Source organism: Mauremys reevesii, linkage group 20, assembly GCF_016161935.1.
Source record: "Mauremys reevesii isolate NIE-2019 linkage group 20, ASM1616193v1, whole genome shotgun sequence".
Lineage (NCBI taxonomy): Eukaryota > Metazoa > Chordata > Testudines > Geoemydidae > Mauremys > Mauremys reevesii.
Genome location: NC_052642.1, coordinates 24,548,915 through 24,569,330, shown reverse-complemented (window position 1 = coordinate 24,569,330; position 20,416 = coordinate 24,548,915). Strand labels below are relative to the sequence as shown.

At 42.2% G+C, this 20,416-nt stretch overlaps 1 protein-coding gene across 9 annotated transcripts in view; it reads right to left on the bottom strand.

The window, feature by feature from the left end:
- Nucleotides 1-20,416, bottom strand: part of INPP5K (inositol polyphosphate-5-phosphatase K) — a 30,470-nt gene that overhangs the window by 4,596 nt on the left and 5,458 nt on the right. For 5 of the 9 annotated variants that reach the window (XM_039507893.1, XM_039507894.1, XM_039507897.1 and 2 more), the window contains exons 3-12: nt 18,694-18,801; nt 17,721-17,829; nt 15,634-15,750; nt 15,069-15,244; nt 12,629-12,740; nt 11,874-11,983; nt 7,948-7,974; nt 5,808-6,000; nt 2,823-2,960; nt 2,116-2,199 (exon numbers count right to left, since the gene is read on the bottom strand). In XM_039507893.1, the coding sequence (XP_039363827.1) occupies nt 2,116-2,199; nt 2,823-2,960; nt 5,808-6,000; nt 7,948-7,974; nt 11,874-11,983; nt 12,629-12,740; nt 15,069-15,244; nt 15,634-15,750; nt 17,721-17,829; nt 18,694-18,801 (1,174 nt within the window). Of the gene's footprint in view, nt 1-2,115; nt 2,200-2,822; nt 2,961-5,807; nt 6,001-7,947; nt 7,975-11,873; nt 11,984-12,628; nt 12,741-15,068; nt 15,245-15,633; nt 15,751-17,720; nt 17,830-18,693; nt 18,802-18,991; nt 19,310-20,416 lie in introns of those variants that run through there. The other 4 variants (XM_039507892.1, XM_039507891.1, XM_039507888.1 and 1 more) reach the window with 3 other exon arrangements.

Sequence of the window (20,416 nt, the reverse complement as noted above, 5' to 3'; positions counted from 1 at the left end):
GTAGTAGGTTACAGATTGTTGTAATAAATCATAAATCCAGGGTCTCTGTTCAGCCCATGATTTTTAGCCCTGGTCTACATGGAGGGGGGGTGGGGGTGGAAAAGAGAGAAATCGATCTAAGTTACACACTTAGATTGACTTACCAGGGTGTCTTCACTGCAGTGAGTCGACTGCTGCCGCTCCCCCATCGACTCTGCCTGCGCCTCTTGTGGCGCTGGAGTACAGGAGTCAACGGGAGAGCTCTCGGAGGTCGAATTATAAATATAAACTGACCCACACTGGATCGATTGCTGCCTGCCGATCCAGCGGGCAGTGAAGACATACCCTTAGCGTCTAGCAGAGTTATAACTTTAAGCTCCCAGGCTCATCTTTTGAAAGTGTTGCACTGGTTTCTTTTGAGGATGAGCACTGATAGGTTATAGAGCGATCACGTTGTGAAAAGGGTTTACCCACAGAATAGGATGTTTTTGCCTTTTATCATTTTCCTCTGAGAGTTCATTCAAAAAGTGTAGAGATTGTCTGGTTTCACACACGTCATGTGTGCACTGGATGAGGTATGCCACATGTTATGACAGGTATTTTTAGGATCCATGGGTCTTGAAAGGTGTGGTTTGCATTGGTTGTTCTGGCATGGTATGGTGAGGCTTGGAGTTGGTGTGTCCTGATCTGTGGGGAGTTTGCTTCCGATTATGAGCTTGGAGAGGCTGGCGGACTGTCTGAAGGCCTGAAGAGTGGGTGAACACTTTTCACAAAGCAATCGAGACCTATCAGTCTTCATCCACAAGGAAATCTGCATAATACTTTCAAAAGATGAGCCTGGGAGCTTACTCTGCTAGACACTAAAAATCATGGACTGAACAGAGACCCTGGGTATATGGTTTATTATTACAACAATCTGTAACCCACTAACCCCCTGCTTTTGTCCTACAATTGCAGAGGTGTTAACAGGCCACTCAACCTTGAATGTCCCCCTAGAATATATGCTAACTACTTGTGCTAAACAATCTGTTCTGCCTTGCATTTAGCTGCAACACTTGGAGTACCTTTCCCAGACCTGAAGAAGAGCTCTCTGTGGCTTCAAAGCTTGTCTCTCTCACCAGCAGAAGTTGGTCTAATCAAAGATATTAACTCACCACCTTGTGTCTCTAATATTCTGGGACTGACATAGCTACAACTACACTGCATATCTGTAAAAGCTATATAACTATCCTCACATTTCACAGATCTTGAAACTATCAGTGACCAGGGACACCAGAAAGTAACTGATCAAGACCTGCCTTGGCACTGTCACCTAAGCAGCTCCTTCTTTTCAGAGGTTCTGAGTATCTACTGGAGTGTTGGACTGGAAAATCTGATCAATCCGTCCACTAATCCTGCACCCTCAAGATTGAGAATAAAAGGAGGTCTACTTTATTTGCAATTAATTTGAACCTCTATTTAATCTGACAAAACCTCTGGAACTAAATAATTTGCATGAAAAAATAATACAGATTTCACCCTTATTTTGATCACTTTTAGAACAGTATTACTAGACAGCTTTCTATGAGACAGTGATTAAATTATCTAATAAGAGGCCAAAATTCTCAATGAGAAAAAAGGACCAAAGAAGACTACAACAAAAAGCAACATTAGTGGGACATTTATTGATGCGCTATGACTAAACCATATGATATCCATACTGTAATGAGCAAACCTAGCAGTCATGGAGGTAAAGAGAGTCAGCCATTTATTCAGCGATAGAAGCAGATTTATCAAAATAAAACCACAGTACAGACAACAGTTCTCTATGCAATGAAGAGTCATTTCAGTAGAGGGGGGAAGAAATAAAAATAAAACACTGTCTTGGCAGCACACTCAGTCCTGGGAGAGAAGTAGGAACAGAGAAAATGTGTTGCATCACTTTGCAAAAACCCTAATCAAACTAAGTTGGAGTGGTGAAGATGGGCTACAAAGACCTACTCCATTACCAGCTAGCATTCCTTCAGTTGAAGAAAGATTACTCTTACAACAGAGCCTTGAAAATGAGCATGGGGGAAAACAACAGAGGCAGGAGCCCTTGAACCCAAAGGTATTAGAAGCCCACACTTAAAAAAAAAAAAAAGGTAATTTCCTCACTTGAGTAACATCTTCACTGGACGAAATTTCATCATCTTTTACCCAGGCATAGGTCACATAGTCATTCACATGCCTGAATGTCACCTGCAGGGGAAGACAGAAGTCATCAGCTCTCTAAAATGTAAAGCAAGACAAACTGGGGCGACATGGAACACCTGAGAGTAAGGTATCTGCTCTTTTTAGTATATATTACTATAATTCTAACCAAAAGCCATTCATTTTAAAAATTAAACTACTTTCAAAACATGCGCTGAGCATTAGTTAGCAATTTATCATGTCAGAGAGAGAGAGATTTCTGTACCCTAATCTCTCTACCTTCTTCCTTCCATTTCTGTTCTCCTTTGCTACATTATACCAGCAGGCAGGGGCACTTTGAGGAAGGGATCATTCTTCACTATGTCTCATACCTAGAACATTTTGCATAAATAATAATTTATCACACTTTACAAAATATTATTTCTAGAGATGTTAAAAATCATTTTTCTGTCCACCTAGGCATGTTACCAAATAAATAATTCAAGAGTTGGTTCCAGGCATACTGAAACTATCAGCGACCAGTGACACTAGAGAGTAACTTGCATTTTAGGTCTCTAATTAACAGAAGTATGCAATGCCAAATGAACTACTTCCCCATATCCAACCCCCATCTGCATTACTGCAAAGGCATTTTCCTTCTGCAGAGAGGCATGATAGTCTGGTAACGTCACCTGGTAGAGCCCAATCCAGTCCCAGGTACTGCTTGGAAATTCAGATACCGTGGAATAGCTGATTAGAACATCCTGCGCAGCATTCCACTCACCCTCAGGATTCAGAGTGACCAATGGAGTGGAAAAAAGAGGTTTTATCTAGACAAAAAGGAAGATTGTTTTAAATAATGCATCTCTTTATATCCATCAGTTAGGCCTGGTCTACACTGAAAAATGATATTTACCTAGTTACATTCCTTAGGGGTGTGAAAAATGAGTTAGGTCGACCTACCCCCAGCATAGACTCAGCTAGGTTGACAGCAGAATTCTTCTGTTGACTTAGTTACCACTTCTTGGAGAGGTGGATTAATTACAGAAAAAAGCCTGTACAAAGTGTCTATGTTGGCACAGCTGTGCCACTGTAGCATCTGTATTGCAGACCAGGGGTTCTCAACTTTTTTCTTTCTGAGGCCCCTCCAATTTGCTATAAAAACACCAGGCCCAGGGAACAGAGGGGAAGGTGGACAGGCTCTGGCATATTTTGACTTCTACTGGGGGAGAGGGAGGAGAAGGGTCTGGCGGGGCTCGAGCCAGCTCTGCCCCATGGGGCCAGAGGAGGGAGCCCCACCTCCACTCCCGACTCACCTCAGTGGGCCATGTCTGGGTTGGGGAGGCGCAACCAAATATTATAACTCAAAGGTGGGGGGAGAGGATCAGCATAAAGTTTGAAAACTGCTCAAGGTGCAGGCAGGGGTAGCTAGGAGCTGTGTGCAGTGAGGAGGTAGCTCAAGGAGCAGGGAGATGGATAGCCAGAGGCTGTATGAAGGCAGGGGGGGTGGCTCAGGGTGCAGGGAGAGGGGTAGCTAGAAGTTGTGTGCCAGGAGGGCCCCCCCTGCAGTCACTGCTCCCCAAAAGCTCTCCAGGCCCCAGAGCTAGGTCCCTCCTCTCAGGCAGCTCTTACCGGCTGTGCAAGAAGTCAAAGGGGGCTGGAAGCTGAGGAGCAGCCACAGCCCTGGGCACCAGCAGCAGGAGATAGTGGAGCACCATGGCTGCCTGCTCCATGGCACCAGCCAGAACAGCAGCTGCCTCACACTGTCCAGCTTCAGCTTCCCACCTGCAACCTGGCCAGGGGCGGGGCCTTGAGGGGTGCTGAGCTTTCCCCGAGACTGTCCCACTCTGTTAAAGCACTGCAGTTTTGGAAGGGGTGGGGGCAATGTCCCCTCATGCCTGCCCCAACTCCTCCCATGGGACTATGGGACCCCCTGAAACTGGCTTGCAGCCCCCCAGTTGAGAACTGCTGGTGTAGACTAGCCCCCAATATTTTGCCTTTAGTTCTCAGCAACATCTGTTGTGGGCCCTTAGTTGCTTAAAGGTGAGGAGAACATTTGACAGGGTAACCATATTGGGGGGGGGGGCAGAAACAGTAGACATATAGCTGGACTTCAGTAAGGCTTCTGATAGTCTCATATGACAGTCTCATAAGCAAACTACGCAAATATGGTCTAAATAAAGTTACTATAAGGTGGGTTCACAACTAAATGAAACACTGTTCTCAAAGCGTAATCATCGTTTGCTGTCAAATGGGAAAGACATATCAAGTGGGGTCCCGCAGAGATTTATCCTGGGTCCAACACTGTTCAGTATTTTAATTTACAATGTAGATGATGGAGTGAGAGTGTGCTTATAAAATCTGGAGATGCGACCAAGTGGGGGTGGGGGGGAAGGGAGGGAGGAACCTGCAAACACTCTGGAGGACAGGATTAAAATTCAAAATTATTTTGATGAATTGGAGAATTGGTCTGAAATCAACAAGATGAAATTCAATAAAGACGAGTGCAAGTACTATACATAGGAAAGGAAAATTAAACATACTTATAAAGAAAAAGGGGAAATAACTGGTTATGCAGCAGTATGGCAGAAAAGGATCTGGGCGTTATAGCAGACCACAAATTGAATCTGAGCCAATAGTGTGATGCTGATATGAAAAAGGAAAATGTCATTTTGGGATGTATTAACGGGAGTGTCATATGTAAGAACAAGAAATAACTGTTCAGCACTATTCAGCAGTGAGGAGGCCTCAGCTAGAATTCTGTGCCCTTTAACAAAAAAGTGAACAAACTGGAGTGAGTCCAGAGGAGAACTACAAAAATAAGAGGTTTAGAAAGAATGACCTGTGAAGAAAGGGCGAAAGAATTGGGCATATTAGTCTAGAGAAGAGACAGCTGGAGGGGAGGAGGAGGAAGGATAACAGTCTTCAAATATGTAAAAAGTTGTTATAAAAAGGACAGTAATCCATTGTTCTCCATACCAGGGCAAAACAGGAAGTAATTTGCTTCGTTTGCAGCAAGGGAGATTTAGGATGGATATTAGGAAAAGCTTTCTAACTAAAAGGATAGTTAAGCATTCAAACAGGTTACCTGTTAGAGGTCGTAGAACCCCCATCACTGTTGAGACCAGGATATACAAAATTAACTAGGACCTCAAGTGGTCATCTAGTCCATCACTCCACAGTCAGGGTTGGTCTAGGTATACTTAATCCTGCCTGACTGTGGAGTGATGGACTAGATGACCACTTGAGGTCCTTCTCAGCTCTACATTTCTATGATTATATTCAGGAGCAAAGGCTTAATAAAAGTTCTAGAATCCCTGAAATACCTACCTCACTCTGTGTGATTTGCCTCTCAGGAAGAGGAAGCCATTAAGGAAGAGAAATTCTCAACCTGAGTCATGAACCTAAAAGTCTGAGGATGAAGAAATCTTTGCTCATTTGTAAAAAAAAAAAAAAGCCATGGCAAACAAATTCTGTAATCCATAAGAAAATATCTGTGTGACTGCAACCAGCAGGGCTTCATCTTGTTGTGTTTGTCTCATTTCTGCTTATGACTTACATAAAAAGATTCAGAGAATTAAATTTAATCAATTAGGATTAATTTTAGTTTTGCCTTTAAGATGACCATTTGTTAATGGGGAGATATTGGCTCCAGAATTATAAAAATGGAACAATACCTGAAGCCCAAAGGTTCCTGTAACAGGTTTGTGATCACTGATGCCATAGCTCATGTGACTGATATAGTTATTCAGGGTCACAGAGATTGTCTGCTCTCCTTCAGACAAATCTCCATCCTCTGATGAATGCTGGGAGAGATTCTTCACCCTCCAAAGAATTCGATCTGTCCATGCTGGCTTCCGTTTCTTCCCACTACAAGAGTATAAGCAGAGTGGATGAAAGGAGAAGAAAAAACAGTGGCCAGAAGCTACAATGTTATGTAACTATATAACATCTATTCAAAGGTGATCCAAAATTGTCAAAAATTACTACAACATTCAAAGCAATCACATCTCAACTTCATTTTACAACTCTGCTCTAGCATGCACTACAGCCAGACCCATGATTTTATTTCAATTGAACTCCACTGTAAGATCAGCTTTCATGGGTCCCTCTAACTGGAAAGAAATAAAATGAAGGAGTGTGGGATTGGATTAGTCAGTCAGTTTCATACAGGAAATGATGCTTTCTCCTAGAACTCACTCCAAGAACATGCAAGAATCTACAGTTAATGCAGAAACTGTCCTGACCTCAAGCCAATGGCCATCCTTGGGGAGGGTACAGCACCCGTCAGACACTTCCTGCCTTTTGCTGAGCTGTGTCACACGTCGAGTATTTTTTATATATTCTTGGTTCCAATATTTTTAAAAGAACAGGAATAATTTTGTATTAATAGCCATCTGGAGAACTTCACTGATGCTAATTATGTAGCTAGTAGCTTTTCCATACTATCATCACCTGTTATGTAGAAGAGAGACAGCAATGGATTCTGGCAAGCTACTCCAGTGTGTTATAATGATAGCATAATTTCTGTAGTTGGTATACAAGCTTTTCCCTAATAAAATGCTTTATAACATCAAGTAGAGGAAAGTTTGTCTACAGGCAGCAGATTCTTGCATCTAAGTAGCTTGCAACCACACGTCATGTCAAAACTGCAACCACTATGGTTTGGAGTTTCCTTTAATACCATATATCAACAACAAGAGAAGACACGAGCCTTTCCGGATTCTCTCTGTGATGGGAAGACGACTTTAAAGCAACAGTCCTCTGTATGGATATATCACTTCACAGTGAAATGGAGAAAAGATCATATCCTATGGAAGAGGAATTAGAATGCATTGCATTGAACTGAATTGAATTACAAGGGTTAAAGTAGCATGATGCGTAAGGAAAACTGTCAGTTTGACAACTTTCGACAAACTACCATAAACCAGAGGTACTGCTCAGATTAAAATTCAGCACCCTTTCCCCTCCCTACATGAAGGTCTGACTCACCTTACATGAGAAATTGAAGGATTTTAAGTGATTAAGTAACTGTACATGAGGGAACCAATCCCATGTATTCCAGTAATAATACAAACTGACAGAAATCTTTAAAAGCTGCAGTATGTCTGCTCTGCTGTGCAAGGCAATACCAAAATGAAGAGCCTAAATACAAAAAGTTAATACACGGTCTCCTTTATCTGATGATATGGAATAACCACATAGAGAAGGGAAGCTCAGAACACACACACCACTATCCAGAACAATATAAAATATAGCAATCCATTGAAAGATAGTGGTTGGCTGGTTTAAAGCATCCTTTGAGAACATACTCAGAATGTAAAAATGTCTGCCTGTCCCCGACCTTAGGTGAATCAAAAAATCTCAATTAATATTAACAGAAATTGAATGCACACATTAGAGGTGTTTAAGTGAAGTAACTTGAGCTACAAAGAGAGAGTTTATGATATTCATATTTAACAAACTAATGCCACATTAATTACTGTGTCAAGATTTCTCAAGTTGCATAATTACTTATATTTGTTGGTTACTGAATTTTACAGCGGCTTACACTACTGCTATCTGTTAATGCTCAGATAAAGAGCCTAGTGCTTTCAGTCCAGACTAATAAATTAAGATTAGTCTGAGTGATTCTCTTGAAGTGCTACAGCAGAGAAGATGATACTACAACTTTCAATTAGATTCAGGAAATTCCTACAGAAAGTCAGAAGAAATCTGATTTTCAAATATTTCACAAGAATCAAATCAAAATCTCTGAGCTTTGTTTTGATTCTGCAATATCTACAATCTAAGAAAGCCAGAGAGTTTTCTTCTTACTTAAACCAAAACAGTGTCTTCTGCCCCCTGAAAATAAAGATAAAGATAAGTATAAGACTCCTGATGGTCAGGAGCTAATTTCTCCATTGCAATGTGCCCTGCAGATCTTGTAAATATTAAAGCAATTGGGAAACAAATTAAATTCACAGATTAAATATTTTACAATCTTAATTTAAAAAGCTGTTTCAAACATACCTTTATGGACGATTTAAAGCAGTGGTTCTCAACCAGGGGTACGTGTACCCCTGGGGGTATGCAGAGGTCTTCCCGGGGGTACATCAACTCATCTAGATATTTGCCTAGTTTTACAACAGGCTACATAAAAAGCACTAGCAAAGGCAGTACAAACTAAAATTTCATACAGACAATGACTTGTTTATACTGCTCTATATACTATACACTGAAATAAGCAACACAAGAGTCCCGTGGCACCTTACAGACTAACAGACGTATTGGAGCATAAGCTTTCATGGGTGAATACAGTCTATAAGGTGCCACAAGACTCTGTTACTTTTTACAGATCCAGACTAACACAGCTACCCCTCTGATCCTATACACTGAAATGAAAGTACAGTATTATATTCCAATTGATTTATTTTATAATTATATGGTAAAAATGAGGAAGTAAGCAATTTTTCAGTTAACAGTGTGCTGTCACACTTTTGTAATTTTTTTGTCTGATTTTGCAAGCAAGTAGTTTTTAAGTTAGATGAAACTTGGGGGTATGCAAGACAAATCAGACTCCTGAAAGAGGTACAATAGTCTGGAAAGGTTGAGAGCCACTGATTTAAAGCAACTGAAAACTTCCCTGTGGTGTCCCAGCAGTCCAGGAAAATAATGGACTGCAAATGTGAAGTATCATAGATTAATTTATTAAAAGCATCAGGCCATTTGTTTCTCCCCAGAACTTTGCAAGGCAACATTAGTCTCTGATGACAATTTATAGGCCTAGTTTGGGCTTTAACAAAGTTAAGTGATCAGACTTTTTGGCATGCTGAACAAAGATAGAAACTGGCTAAGAAAAGGAAAATAGGATTTCAACTGTGGAAAGTCCCAATGTTCTCTGCTATGTCCAGTGTTTGATATATTAATCTGGAAAAGTGGGTAAACAGCGGTGTCAAAACATGCTGATGACAATTATTTTGGTTAGTCAAAACTAGAGACGGGTAACGAACTATAAAAAGATCTAGCCAAGCTAGATGAACAGGCAACAAAAAAGCATTTGTTAACATTAAATTTTACCTGCAAGGTAATGTACATTTCAAGGAATAATATAAACTACTCATACACCTTAATGGGTTCTAAAAGACCTGGGGAAAAACTTGGGCATCATAGTGTGGCAAAAGTCAAACAGCAAAGAAAGAGTTTTCATGTATAAAAAAATGAGTGAGAAAAATACCACAAATATTACGAAGCCATTACATAAATCAGTGTAATGCCCTCAAAGGTACAACAAGATCCAGTGGCTTGAAGCTGATGCTACAAAAATTCAAACAGGAAAGTATGTGTAAATTTATTTTAAGTGTAGCTGTGTGTAATTAACCATTAGAATAGCTCACCAAGGGATGTGATCAACTTGAAGTCTTTTAATCAAGAGTTGATGTCTTCCTAGAAGTTATACTGTAGTTCAACCATAAATTACATGTCTCTATTCAGGAATTACTAGTTGGATGGAGTTCTATGGCATGTCATATGAAGATCAGATTAAATGATCACAGTGACTCTCTTCTGAACTTAAAAATTGTATCTGTGAATGCCATATTGAGCTCTGATAACTATCTCACAAAGCATAGTAGAAACAGAAGAGGGGCAGAGAAAGGCAACAGATGATTACAGGTATGGAGAGAATTCTGATGGAGAGGGTAAAAAAATTGGGATTGTTTAGTTTAGAGAGGAGACGAAGACAACAGGACATGACAGAAATACACAGACTGAATGGTGATATATCAGGAGGTCCTATTTATCTTCTCATTATAGAAATGCAAAGGGACATCCAATTAAATTGAAAGGCAGAAAATTTAAAACGGATAAAAGGAACACACACATAATTAACCTGTGGAACTCAGCCACAGGATACCACTGAAGCCAAGATCTTAAGAGGGCTTCATGAAAGGATTAGAGATTTCTAAAATCATGATCCGTGTAAAGGAAGTAGATAAGGAAGTGTTGTTTACTACTTCTCGTAACACAAAAGCTAGGGGTCACCAAATGAAATTAATAGGCAGCAGGTTTAAAACAAATAAAAGGAAGTATTTCTTCACACAATGCACAATCAACCTGTGGAACTCCTTGCCAGAGGATGTTGTGAAGGCCAAGACCATAACAGGGTTAAAAAAAGAACTAGATAAATTCATGGAGGATATGTCCATCAACCCAGGATGGGCAGGAATGGTGTCCCTAGCCTCTGTCTGCCAGAAGCTGGGAATGAGCAACAGGGGATGGATCACTTGATGATTACCTGTTCTGTTCATTCCCTCTGGGGCACCTGGCCCTGGGCCACTGTTGGAAGACAGGATACTGGGCTAGATGGACCTTTGGTCTGACCCAGTAGGGCCATTCTTATGTTCTTATATGGATAACAGAAACATTCACAGTTGTATTAGATAAGGCACTTCTTGTTTTTTTTAATGGGATATAAATTCATGTTTTAGCAAGAGTCGGCCACTAAATTATGGGGTTTAGGAAGATAACCTGCCCACAGAGAAAGCATTTCATAGCTTTGTGCTCCGAGGTTTCTTGACTCTTCCTCTGAAGTATCTGGTATAGGCCATTCCAAGAGACAGGATGATGACAGTAATTTGTTATGTTCTTATGAAGTAATGAAAATCAGTTTTCACATTCAGATAAGAAAAAAAAGCTAAACACATTTTGTTTTAAGAAGTAAGAAAATGGGTTCAAAATAGGAGTGTCTCAACCGAAAGGATATTCTTTTATTAAAGAACAAAGTTGGGCCCCTGAAGACAACGCTTTTGAATAAAAAGATTTGGTGCCTACATTGTCCATCTAGCCCAGGGGTTCTCAAACTGGGGGTCAGGACACCTCAGAGGGTCGTGAGGTTATTATACAGGGTGTCACCAGCTGTCAGCCTGCACCCCAAACCCTGCTTTGCACCCAGCATTTATAATGGTGTTAAATATATAAAAAAGTTTTTAATTTATAATGGTGGTCGCACTCAGAGGCTTGCTATGTGAAAGGGTCACCAGTACAAAAGTTTGAGAACCTCTGATCTAGTCCTTCCAAATGCAAGCCCAGGCCCACGCTGCCACTCCCATTCCCTTCATGTGACATGGAAACACAGCTCTCTTCAGTCAGAAGAGTTCATTTATTCAGCATTGCCCATTAAATAAACCAGATAAACTAAGGGGTCTAATAGCCTCATAGTCAACATGGGCGGCAGATATCGAAGACCATGGAAGGCTGAGCTTCCACAAACAGCCTTGCATGGCCCCACCCACACTCCACCCTCAGACCCCTTCCTGTTTCCTGGCGCTGTGCTGCGGGGGGGCCCAGTCTGGGGCTAATGGGGGCTGGCCTGTACTCCGAGGTTGAAGGGCAGGGGGTGCCGCCCACCCTGTGCTCTAGGGCTGGAGGGGGCGCACCACCTGCCCACCCACTCGGTGCTCCAGTGCTGGGGCCACAACACCCGCCTGGCACTCTGGGGCTTGAGGCGCTCAGGCAGCCCAGGGCTGGCTGGGGGGGGAGGTGCCCGCGTGGGGGTCGTCGCTCTGGACTCAGGCAGGAGGGGTGGAGCCTCTGGCAGAAGCAGTGGGGCCTCCCCGAGCCTAGGGTTCACCCATTGCCCATGATAGTCAACTAGCAATTTGGGACAAATCTAAGCCTGTTTAGTTGATCAGACTGATATTTACTGAGGCACAAGGCTTATCTCAGACTGTTCCCTGCCTGAAACAATATATTGTGCTTTTTACCTTGTGTCATACACATCAGAGTGAAGGTCAAACTTATAAGTGGGTTTAAATTGCAAGGGACCCTCTATAAATTCCTGGAGAAAAGCTTCCTTCTTCTTTGCCATATTTAACTGTAGAAATAAAACAAATGTTATAAACAATGTGTTATAAAGAGCAACTTGTAAAGATTATGTTTAAAAACAGAGATTAAAGAATCATTCATGAAGGAGATGATGAAGCATCTTCTAAAAAGGATTCAAAATTTTACACACTGCAACACATCTTCCAAAGAAAAGGCAGAGGGGCTTCTTTGCAACTGCTAGAGCCTTTAAAGCAATCTTTCTAGAAATACTGAAGTAGTTATTCTGAGCTGCAGATATGCTAGGGCCAGCCCTCTAATATTTTAAATGACCTCTTGGGGTGCAGGGAGAGGGAGACAGACAGAGACAATAGGACAATTTACAAGCCAGTAAAGTTCACTGAAATCTTCAGTCAGCACTGCACCTGAGTCAGAATGAAACAGCAACAAATATATATAAGTTAAGTAGGTAATATTTAGGACTGAAATGCAAGACTTCACAGCTGTACCAGTCCCAGTAGGGAATACGTTAGGAATAGCAGTGGGAACTCAAAGCTACTCTAACTTGGCCTCTCTGAAGGGACCCTGTAGTCCCTGTAGGAACTTTGACAGAAGATGTGAGAGCAGAAGCACCAGTGTAAGCTATTTTTTAGCACGTCAGCACTGGAACCAGCAGAACATTAAAAGGGGACCATACCTGGTCCTTTTCCCATAGTAGATTGTACCGGCTATTGCTTATTGACTCTCGGACAAAATGTATTCCATAATCTGCTATCCGGAAGTTTAGATCTCCAAACCAGAAAAGAATGCTATTAAAAAAAAAAAAAAAAGTAGTAAGTGTTCATGGTTTCCTATAAACTTTTTTTTTTTTTGGGGGGGGGGGGGGGAAGGGGAATCATGACTATAGGGAGATTACAATAGAATGTTGAAAAATATGCGTTATTCTATTGCTTAGATACTTTTCTATATTTCTAATCTAAACACCACAAACAAAATCTTCATTTAGTAACAGTTAAGGTTACAGAATGTCAAATCCACCAGTCCAAAACTTTAAAGGGATGGTAATCAAAATTAAGGGGAAAGTTTCCTACATTCCTTGCCATTTTCAACACTGCCTACTACACAACAAACTCCAGCACTCCACAAGGCCTATACTTCCAATTTCAACAGGTACCAATACTCATGGGCAGTGGGTATCAAAGGCAGGGGAAGGCTCAGCCTACCCAAACTGCCTCTGTGGCCCCGCCCACACTCCACCCCCAGGTCCCCTCCTGCTTCCCACTGGGCCCATGTCTCTTCTTTCTCATGTGGCCAAGCCCCAGGCCAGTGGCACTGGAACTGTGTGGTGTGGGGCCATAGCCCCCACCTCTCCACCCTGGCCAGACCAGCATGGAGCACAGCTGGGGAGCCCAGGCCGCTGTGGAGTGCCGCAGCAGCCCCTCCACCTGCCCAGGCAGCTCCAGGCCGAGTCCCCGTCCCCAGATCCGCCCCAGGCAGGCAGAGGGTCCACAACTCCACACCAGCAGCTCTCCCCAACCCAGCTTCAGCTGGGGGGGCTCGGAGCTAAAGCCCGGCTATGGTAAGAGCCACATGTGGAAAGCTGTGAGGAGCCGCAGACCCTCCATCTGTCCCGGAGGGGCAGGGGCGGCGGCAAGAAGCCCAGGGGCAGAAACACGGGCCAGGGGTTGCTCTCAGCCCGCTACACCTCAGGCTGGCGGAGGGTCAGCTGCAGTTCCCCACATCTTCCTGCCCAGCTCTTATCATGGCTGGGCTGTAGCTCCGAGGCCCACCTCCCCCAGCCAGAGCTCCAGACAGGTGCCTGCCTTTGCCTCCACCTCGGGCTGGCCCCCCCCCCCCCACTTTTGGGAGGGCTCCGGCACCCTTGCCCCAGGCTGAGGCTAGTGGAGGCAGGCCTGTAGCTAGGGACCCTGGGCGGCTGGAGCCAGTGCTCGCGCTGCCCACCCACCCAGCGCTCCAGGATGGGAATGGGGTGCACTAAGCTGCCTGCCTGCCCACTTGCTGGGCGCTCCAAAGCTGGGGGGGGCCATTCTGGGCTCCGGCAGGGGAAGGGCAGTGGGCCCCGGGCAGAAGGGGCAGGCCAGCTGGGGGCTAGCCTACCCAAGCCCGTCGGTCACTCACCACCTGTGCCAATACTCCAGTTTCATCAACATTTTGTGCTAGACTGCAAGTTTAATGGCACCTTCAACAACACTGAGGCAGAGTAACTTCCAAATGTCCAGTATGTGTGATAATAAGCTACATCAATCTGTTGATACCAGAACATCTTCAGGCACTGTTAAGGTTTTGCACTATAGCGCAAGTTTGATGAACCTGGAGTACATATTGCTTTTTTTAATTTGTTGGAGATGAGAAATGAAATCCTCATGGAGTAGATTATTGACAATGTTGAACACAATACAAAAGAAGCACGGAAATGAGCCTGTTCTTTTCATTTCTGAAATTCCTGTAAAATTAAAAAATAAAAACCAGACTAGTGGCCTGAAACAGATAGTGGAATATTTGCCATTTGGGGATTGGTCCTGCTTTGAGCAGCAGGTTAGACTAGATGATCTCCTGAGGTCCCTTCTAACCCATATAATCTATATAATCTATGATTTAGGTTAGAAATCTGAGAGACAGTATAACACCCAGGGCAATTAAGTAATAAAATAACTTGCCAAGAACTGGTGGATGGAGGATCCATCAGTAGATGTTCTATCAAATCCATTTAGGTAGATAAAATGGCAAAAATAGAGCAAAATAGAAAAAAAAAAACCTCTACTCACAGAGAGAAAGGAGAATCTCAGCATATATGGGTTTTATCTTCTAAAGGCCTCCAACCACTAGAAAACTATATTACTCAGACTAGCTAACTAAATACTATTTGAGATTAGCAGAGAATACAATCCTGCACTACAAGCCTCAGATCTCCAGGAGATCTTTTCCAGCTCTTTCCGTTTGAATTCAAGGAACACATCCACTGAAGAGACATTTAAAGTAAAAGTGTGACACGTGGAAGAAGTCCTCAGATAAATCCCTACTTAAGAGAATGTTGTGGAATGAACCTATGACAGACACAATTATCTCAGAAATGGGGAAGAAATAAAACTGTTCTAGAACTTGGGTGTAACACTCACTCATGGTCTAGAATATTTGGCACATTCTCATCTTCAAACTGCTGCATTTCCAGAATTTTCTCAAAGTCATCCAGTCGTTGCTCAGCATTCTCAATGTGAGCAGGCAAATGGCAATTCATGAAGCAGATCATATGACCATAGAGGGACATGCGAATGGTGACGCCTCCTTTGTTCCCCTGAAGTGGAAAAATAACAGCGCTCTTTGAAATTACGGTCAACAGCTGCAAATTTATCCATTGCTACAACATTTGTAATTTCAAACAGTGCTATTAAGGAATAAATATTTGGGTTTTGTTTTAAATTTACAAAAGCAATATTCAGTAGCCATCATTCAGAAATCTCTCAGCCAATAGACTGGTGAAATTCTGTGGCCTGTATTATGCCGGTCATACTACGTGATCATAACTATCCCTTCTGGCCTTGGGGGTGAGGGAGCGGGAAAGGGGGAAGAACCTATACAAGTCTCTAGTACATTTATTGCCAAAAAACCCAAAAAGCTCCCTAAGAAATCCACATCATGTAGTCATGCAGTAATCCATGCCATCAGCTCTCAGATATCCTTTACCCAATATCCATAAAGGCCTGTGCGCGTGTAGTGAGTGTGAATGTCCCGTATGAAGGGGATATGAGCATGCTTCACAAAGACCAGCAGAAGGAGTCCCTGCATTCGAACGGATGAGAGCTGCAAAAGATGAGAAAAAGGCCACAGTCAGGTTATATGGAGTACTTGGGATACCACAAATACTGGAGTCTGCTCCTCGGGCCTTTAGTTGGAGAATGCCACACCCAAGGTCGCATATTTCCTACAGCAAGTCTGACCTAAAGTTTATGGTAAAGCACACACTGAAGAGCTTCTGAAAGTGCCATTGACTGGAAATTCTAAGGTAATCTCAAATTAAAAAGGGAGTTCTTTTGTTGAATTAAATATTAAACTGATCAGTACAGTATTCCTTGTTACTTAAACTGAAAGTAAATACAATGCTGTCCCTAAAATTTTAATTTTCAAATGTATTGTAGAATTTTGTGCTGAAAATGCCTAAATTGTATCGTAGAACGTATCAGAGGGAAACTGGATGTTTGGACAACTGAGGGTTGGAGCTTTTGGCACCTACGAAGGTGTGAACATTTAACTAGATATTTCTGCTGAAATAATCAGAGAAATTAGTTCATGTGAACCTTTAAAGATTGGGTGCTCAGCACTTTCTAAAAGGCAGGACCCATAAGTGCTTCTCAAGATGGACACCAAAAATTGACACGCCCAGTATCACTAGTCACTTTTGAAATCTCCATTCCAAAGAGATTCAGACAGACAACTCTAAAGGACAAAATCTTTTTCTTGAGCTGGTATTTTTCATGAGTCCACGTCGAGTGTTTCATATTACTAAACTCTGTGAATATCTAATCCCTGCATCCTGACCCCCCAATGTTTCCACTTTCCACACCATTTCCAAGTGTGAAACTGGAGCTATGTCTATTAGAAGTGCTGTCATATTATAGTAACACAACACTCGCAAAGATTTCCTAAAGCTGGGTCTACACTGCCACTTTCAGCAATAAAACCTTAGTCATTCAGGAGTGTGAAAAAATACACCCCTGAGCGACAAAAGTTTTAGCGCTGAAAAGTGCCAGTAGTGCTTTACCGCCAGGAGCCGCACTCCCGTCAATAAAGCTACCACCCCTCATTCGGGGCGGGGTTTTGTGTTTTTTTTTTAAATCACCGGGAGAGCTCTCCCCTGGCGATAAAGTGTGTCTACACTGCCCACGTCACAGAGCTGCTGCAGCAGTGCTGTGGCGGCCATGCTGTAACATGGGCAGTGTAGACATACTCTCAGTGTGGACACAGCTTTCACCAGCAAAGCTGTGCTTAAAACTATTCCCTCAAGCTATACTAACAAAAGAAGTTTTGCTGAAATAACTGCCCCTGCACTAGGTTTTTCTACCAGCACAGCTATATTGGTCAGGGATCAGACCCCTTCAGACCTGACTAATACAGCTATACTTGCAGAAGCCCCTAGTATAGGCATAGCCTGATCTCAGAATACTGAAAACTGTCATATTTTTCATACAATTAAAGACCAAATATTAATCTTTTTCTGCCTCACTAGCCTACAGCTACTATCTGTAACAATACTCATGCTTAGAAGGAACAAATCATGTCATTTCACTCAAAATCTGAGGCCACACACGGCTGGAGTTTTTAAGTCAAGAATAAGTTTTGCCAACTGCCCCTGCATCCCAGCGTTGCCAGATGGTTACAAATGCTATTTTAAAAGCTCAACCTCTAACCGACAGGTGTGTAATGCTAGGCATCTGCAGAACTGACTATGAGCAGTGCAAATACCCTTCCTCTTGCAAGGAAGCTTTAGTTTACTGAATGTTACTAAAGCTATGATGCCCACGAGGCAAATAAGGCACCGTTTCTACTTTAAGATGTGTTGAGATTCCATTGACTTCAGAAAGTGCCTGTGCCAACAAGCCAGTAGGTTACAAGTCTAATGGAAAGACTTGTGTATACAGATAACTATCAGCGTCTGTACAAAAATACTCAGTACCAGTTGCCAAGGTGTCTCCTTACTACCCACAGTAATCAAGAGTTTGGAGAGAAAAATAATGAATGGAGGGTGCTAACCATTTATAGAATTGAGAAGTTACCTTGATATAACCCAAAGGAGAGAATACAGTCATGAAGAAAATGCTCCACGGATCATCAAATGCCAAGTCAGAAAGGAAATTTATGATCTTGGAGTTCACCTCCTGTAAACTGAATACAACAGGGTTACTCATATATCCTGGGCTCAATCTAATCCATACTTTTGGCAAAGTCCTCATAAGTTTTAGGAGCACAAACAGGTAAGACTAATACCATGACATCCTAACAGACTTTCCTAAAAGCAGTTATAATGTTTCTTATTCTTACCCATGCATGATACAATAGGCAGTGTAATCTATCGGTGGTGCTAACTTTTAAAACAGGAAAGTTACAGGGTCTTAACCAGAGCCCTGACTTATGCTCAATGTCAAAATTCATGACAAATGCAGGGTGACAGAAGGTGAAGTGATAAACGATACCATTACAAGGTGTTGCTGCAATTTAGCTGAAGGAAAGAGAAGTGGGTGAGTTGACTACAGGGTGATCTGACAGATCAGAACCCCACTGGCACTGCCATGGGGTGACTGATGCAAGGACAGAAACACCTTGACTGACACAGTAGGCAAGGAAGATTCTGCTCAAACACTTGGCTCGCCTTGATTTCTTTAAAAACTCTGCCCTGTAAAGTGTTGTCAACAACTGCCAGTGAGGTAAGAATTTTTAAAAGCTGTAGATGGTTGAGTAAGTGAGCTTGTATCAAGGCACATAAGGCCTGTAGTTCTGCTACATAAAAAGATCAAGATGCGAGTCGGGGAAACAAGCAGACAGTTCATCACAATATGCTCCTAATTTCACAGTCACTAGCCCCCAGCCTTTAGACTTCTGCATTTAGTGATATTATGATCCAACGCTTCACCTTTCACAACCGTCACAGTAATTATGGCTGTTCAAAAGAATTGGGCAGTTATTGAAAAAACAAATTTTGGCAGTAAACGTGCAGAGAACTGACCATGGTGTCCTTTATCACATACCTACCCGATAACATACATATCCATACTCGGTCCCTGTGAACTGAGCTGAAGTAAGCTAGTGACATCAGGAGGAGGAGAAGCTGTGCCCACATTCCAGGTTACCAAGTGTAGTCTACATATTTAAAAAAAAAAAAAAAAAAGACAAAATTGAAGTCTAAACAGGTGAGCACTTTTCCACTGCAAACCTCCCATATATGGGGGAAAAAAACAAGATTTACAAATAATGACAAATTGAAAAGTATCAGAAAAGCTATTTACTAGCTACACAAAAATTTAACAACTCGCCAATCAGAGAATGAAACCTGAACTCTTGACACTTGTCTTTCAGCTTTTTCCCCCAAATCAGGAAAGCCTCATCTAGCGTGCGAGAGACTTCCTCATGAATCTCATCATCTGAGCTGATGTCCTCCACACAAGCCATGAGTTGTGCCACTCGTTGTCGGAGCTGTAAGCGACCACTGGACCCTGTACTGCTGAAACTTGCAGAACGGCTGCGGAAGGGGTGCAGGCTTTCTAAATCAAACAGGGAGAGGGATGATGAATCCTGAAGCGCATCTTCACTATTCAAGGACGCCATCTGGGCAAAAGAGCAGCACAACTATACTCCAAAGTGCCAGCCACATTACCCTTCAAATCCTGAGTACAGGAAAACCCTCAGTGGCACACTCACAGGGTTCTTCAGCTCAAGTTTTAACTCACATGAAATTCAGCATTATTCCTAGCAAAAACGTATAGGTGCATTCTTTCAGTAAAGCTGAAAGAAATACAGCATTAAGATCAGTCACACTCTACTGCTTCTGACAAAAGCTGATGAGTCCCGCCCCACCTCACATACTAACTCACATTTCTTCCTAACAGATTTAACTCTGTTAAGAGCTTGAGGTTTAAGAGAATTTATTGCTGATGTGATTTGAATCACATGTTTCTTTCGGCAGTTAGAAGAAATGTAATCTCCAACTTCCAGGCGTGTGCACTACTCAATTCTATCTGAGTAAAGCATAAAAAGCCACAAAGATCCTAGAGCTTCTGATGAGGGATTCCAAAAGCACAGACCTGCCACCTAACTTTTCAAACAGTATCTAATACTGTACACAGTTTTCTGAGAAAGGATTTTCCATTATTATAATATTGCAGGTGGTCTTTAAAACACTAAGCTGCTAATTTCCACCTACCTTAGGTTCTTATACAGTATCCATTACAAAAGTATCTGAATAACTTACAATCTTTAATGTAATTATCCTCACAACATCTCTGCGATACAAGGCAGTACAGTAGAACCTCAGAGTTACGAACACCTCAGGAATGAAGGTTGTTCGTAACTCTGAACAAAATGTTATGGTTGTTCTTTCAAAAATTTACAACTGAACATTGACTTAATATAGCTTTGAAAGTTTACTATTCACAAGAAAAATAAATAAATAAATAAATAAATAAAGGGAAAGCAGCATTTTAAGTAGTTTAGTTCTGTATTGTATTTGCCTTTCTTTTTTTTTTTTGGTCTCTGCTGCTGCTGATTGCGTACTTCTGATTCCAAATGAGGTGTGTGGTTGACTGGTCAGTTCGTAACTCTGGTGTTCATAATTCTGAGATTCTACTGTATTATTCTTCCCACTTTGCAACTGGAGCACAGAAAGACTGAGGTCGCACAGGAAGTCTTCGGAAAAAGCAGGGAATTGAACCTGTATCTCCTCACTCTTAGGGTAGTGCCCTAACCACTGGAATATCTT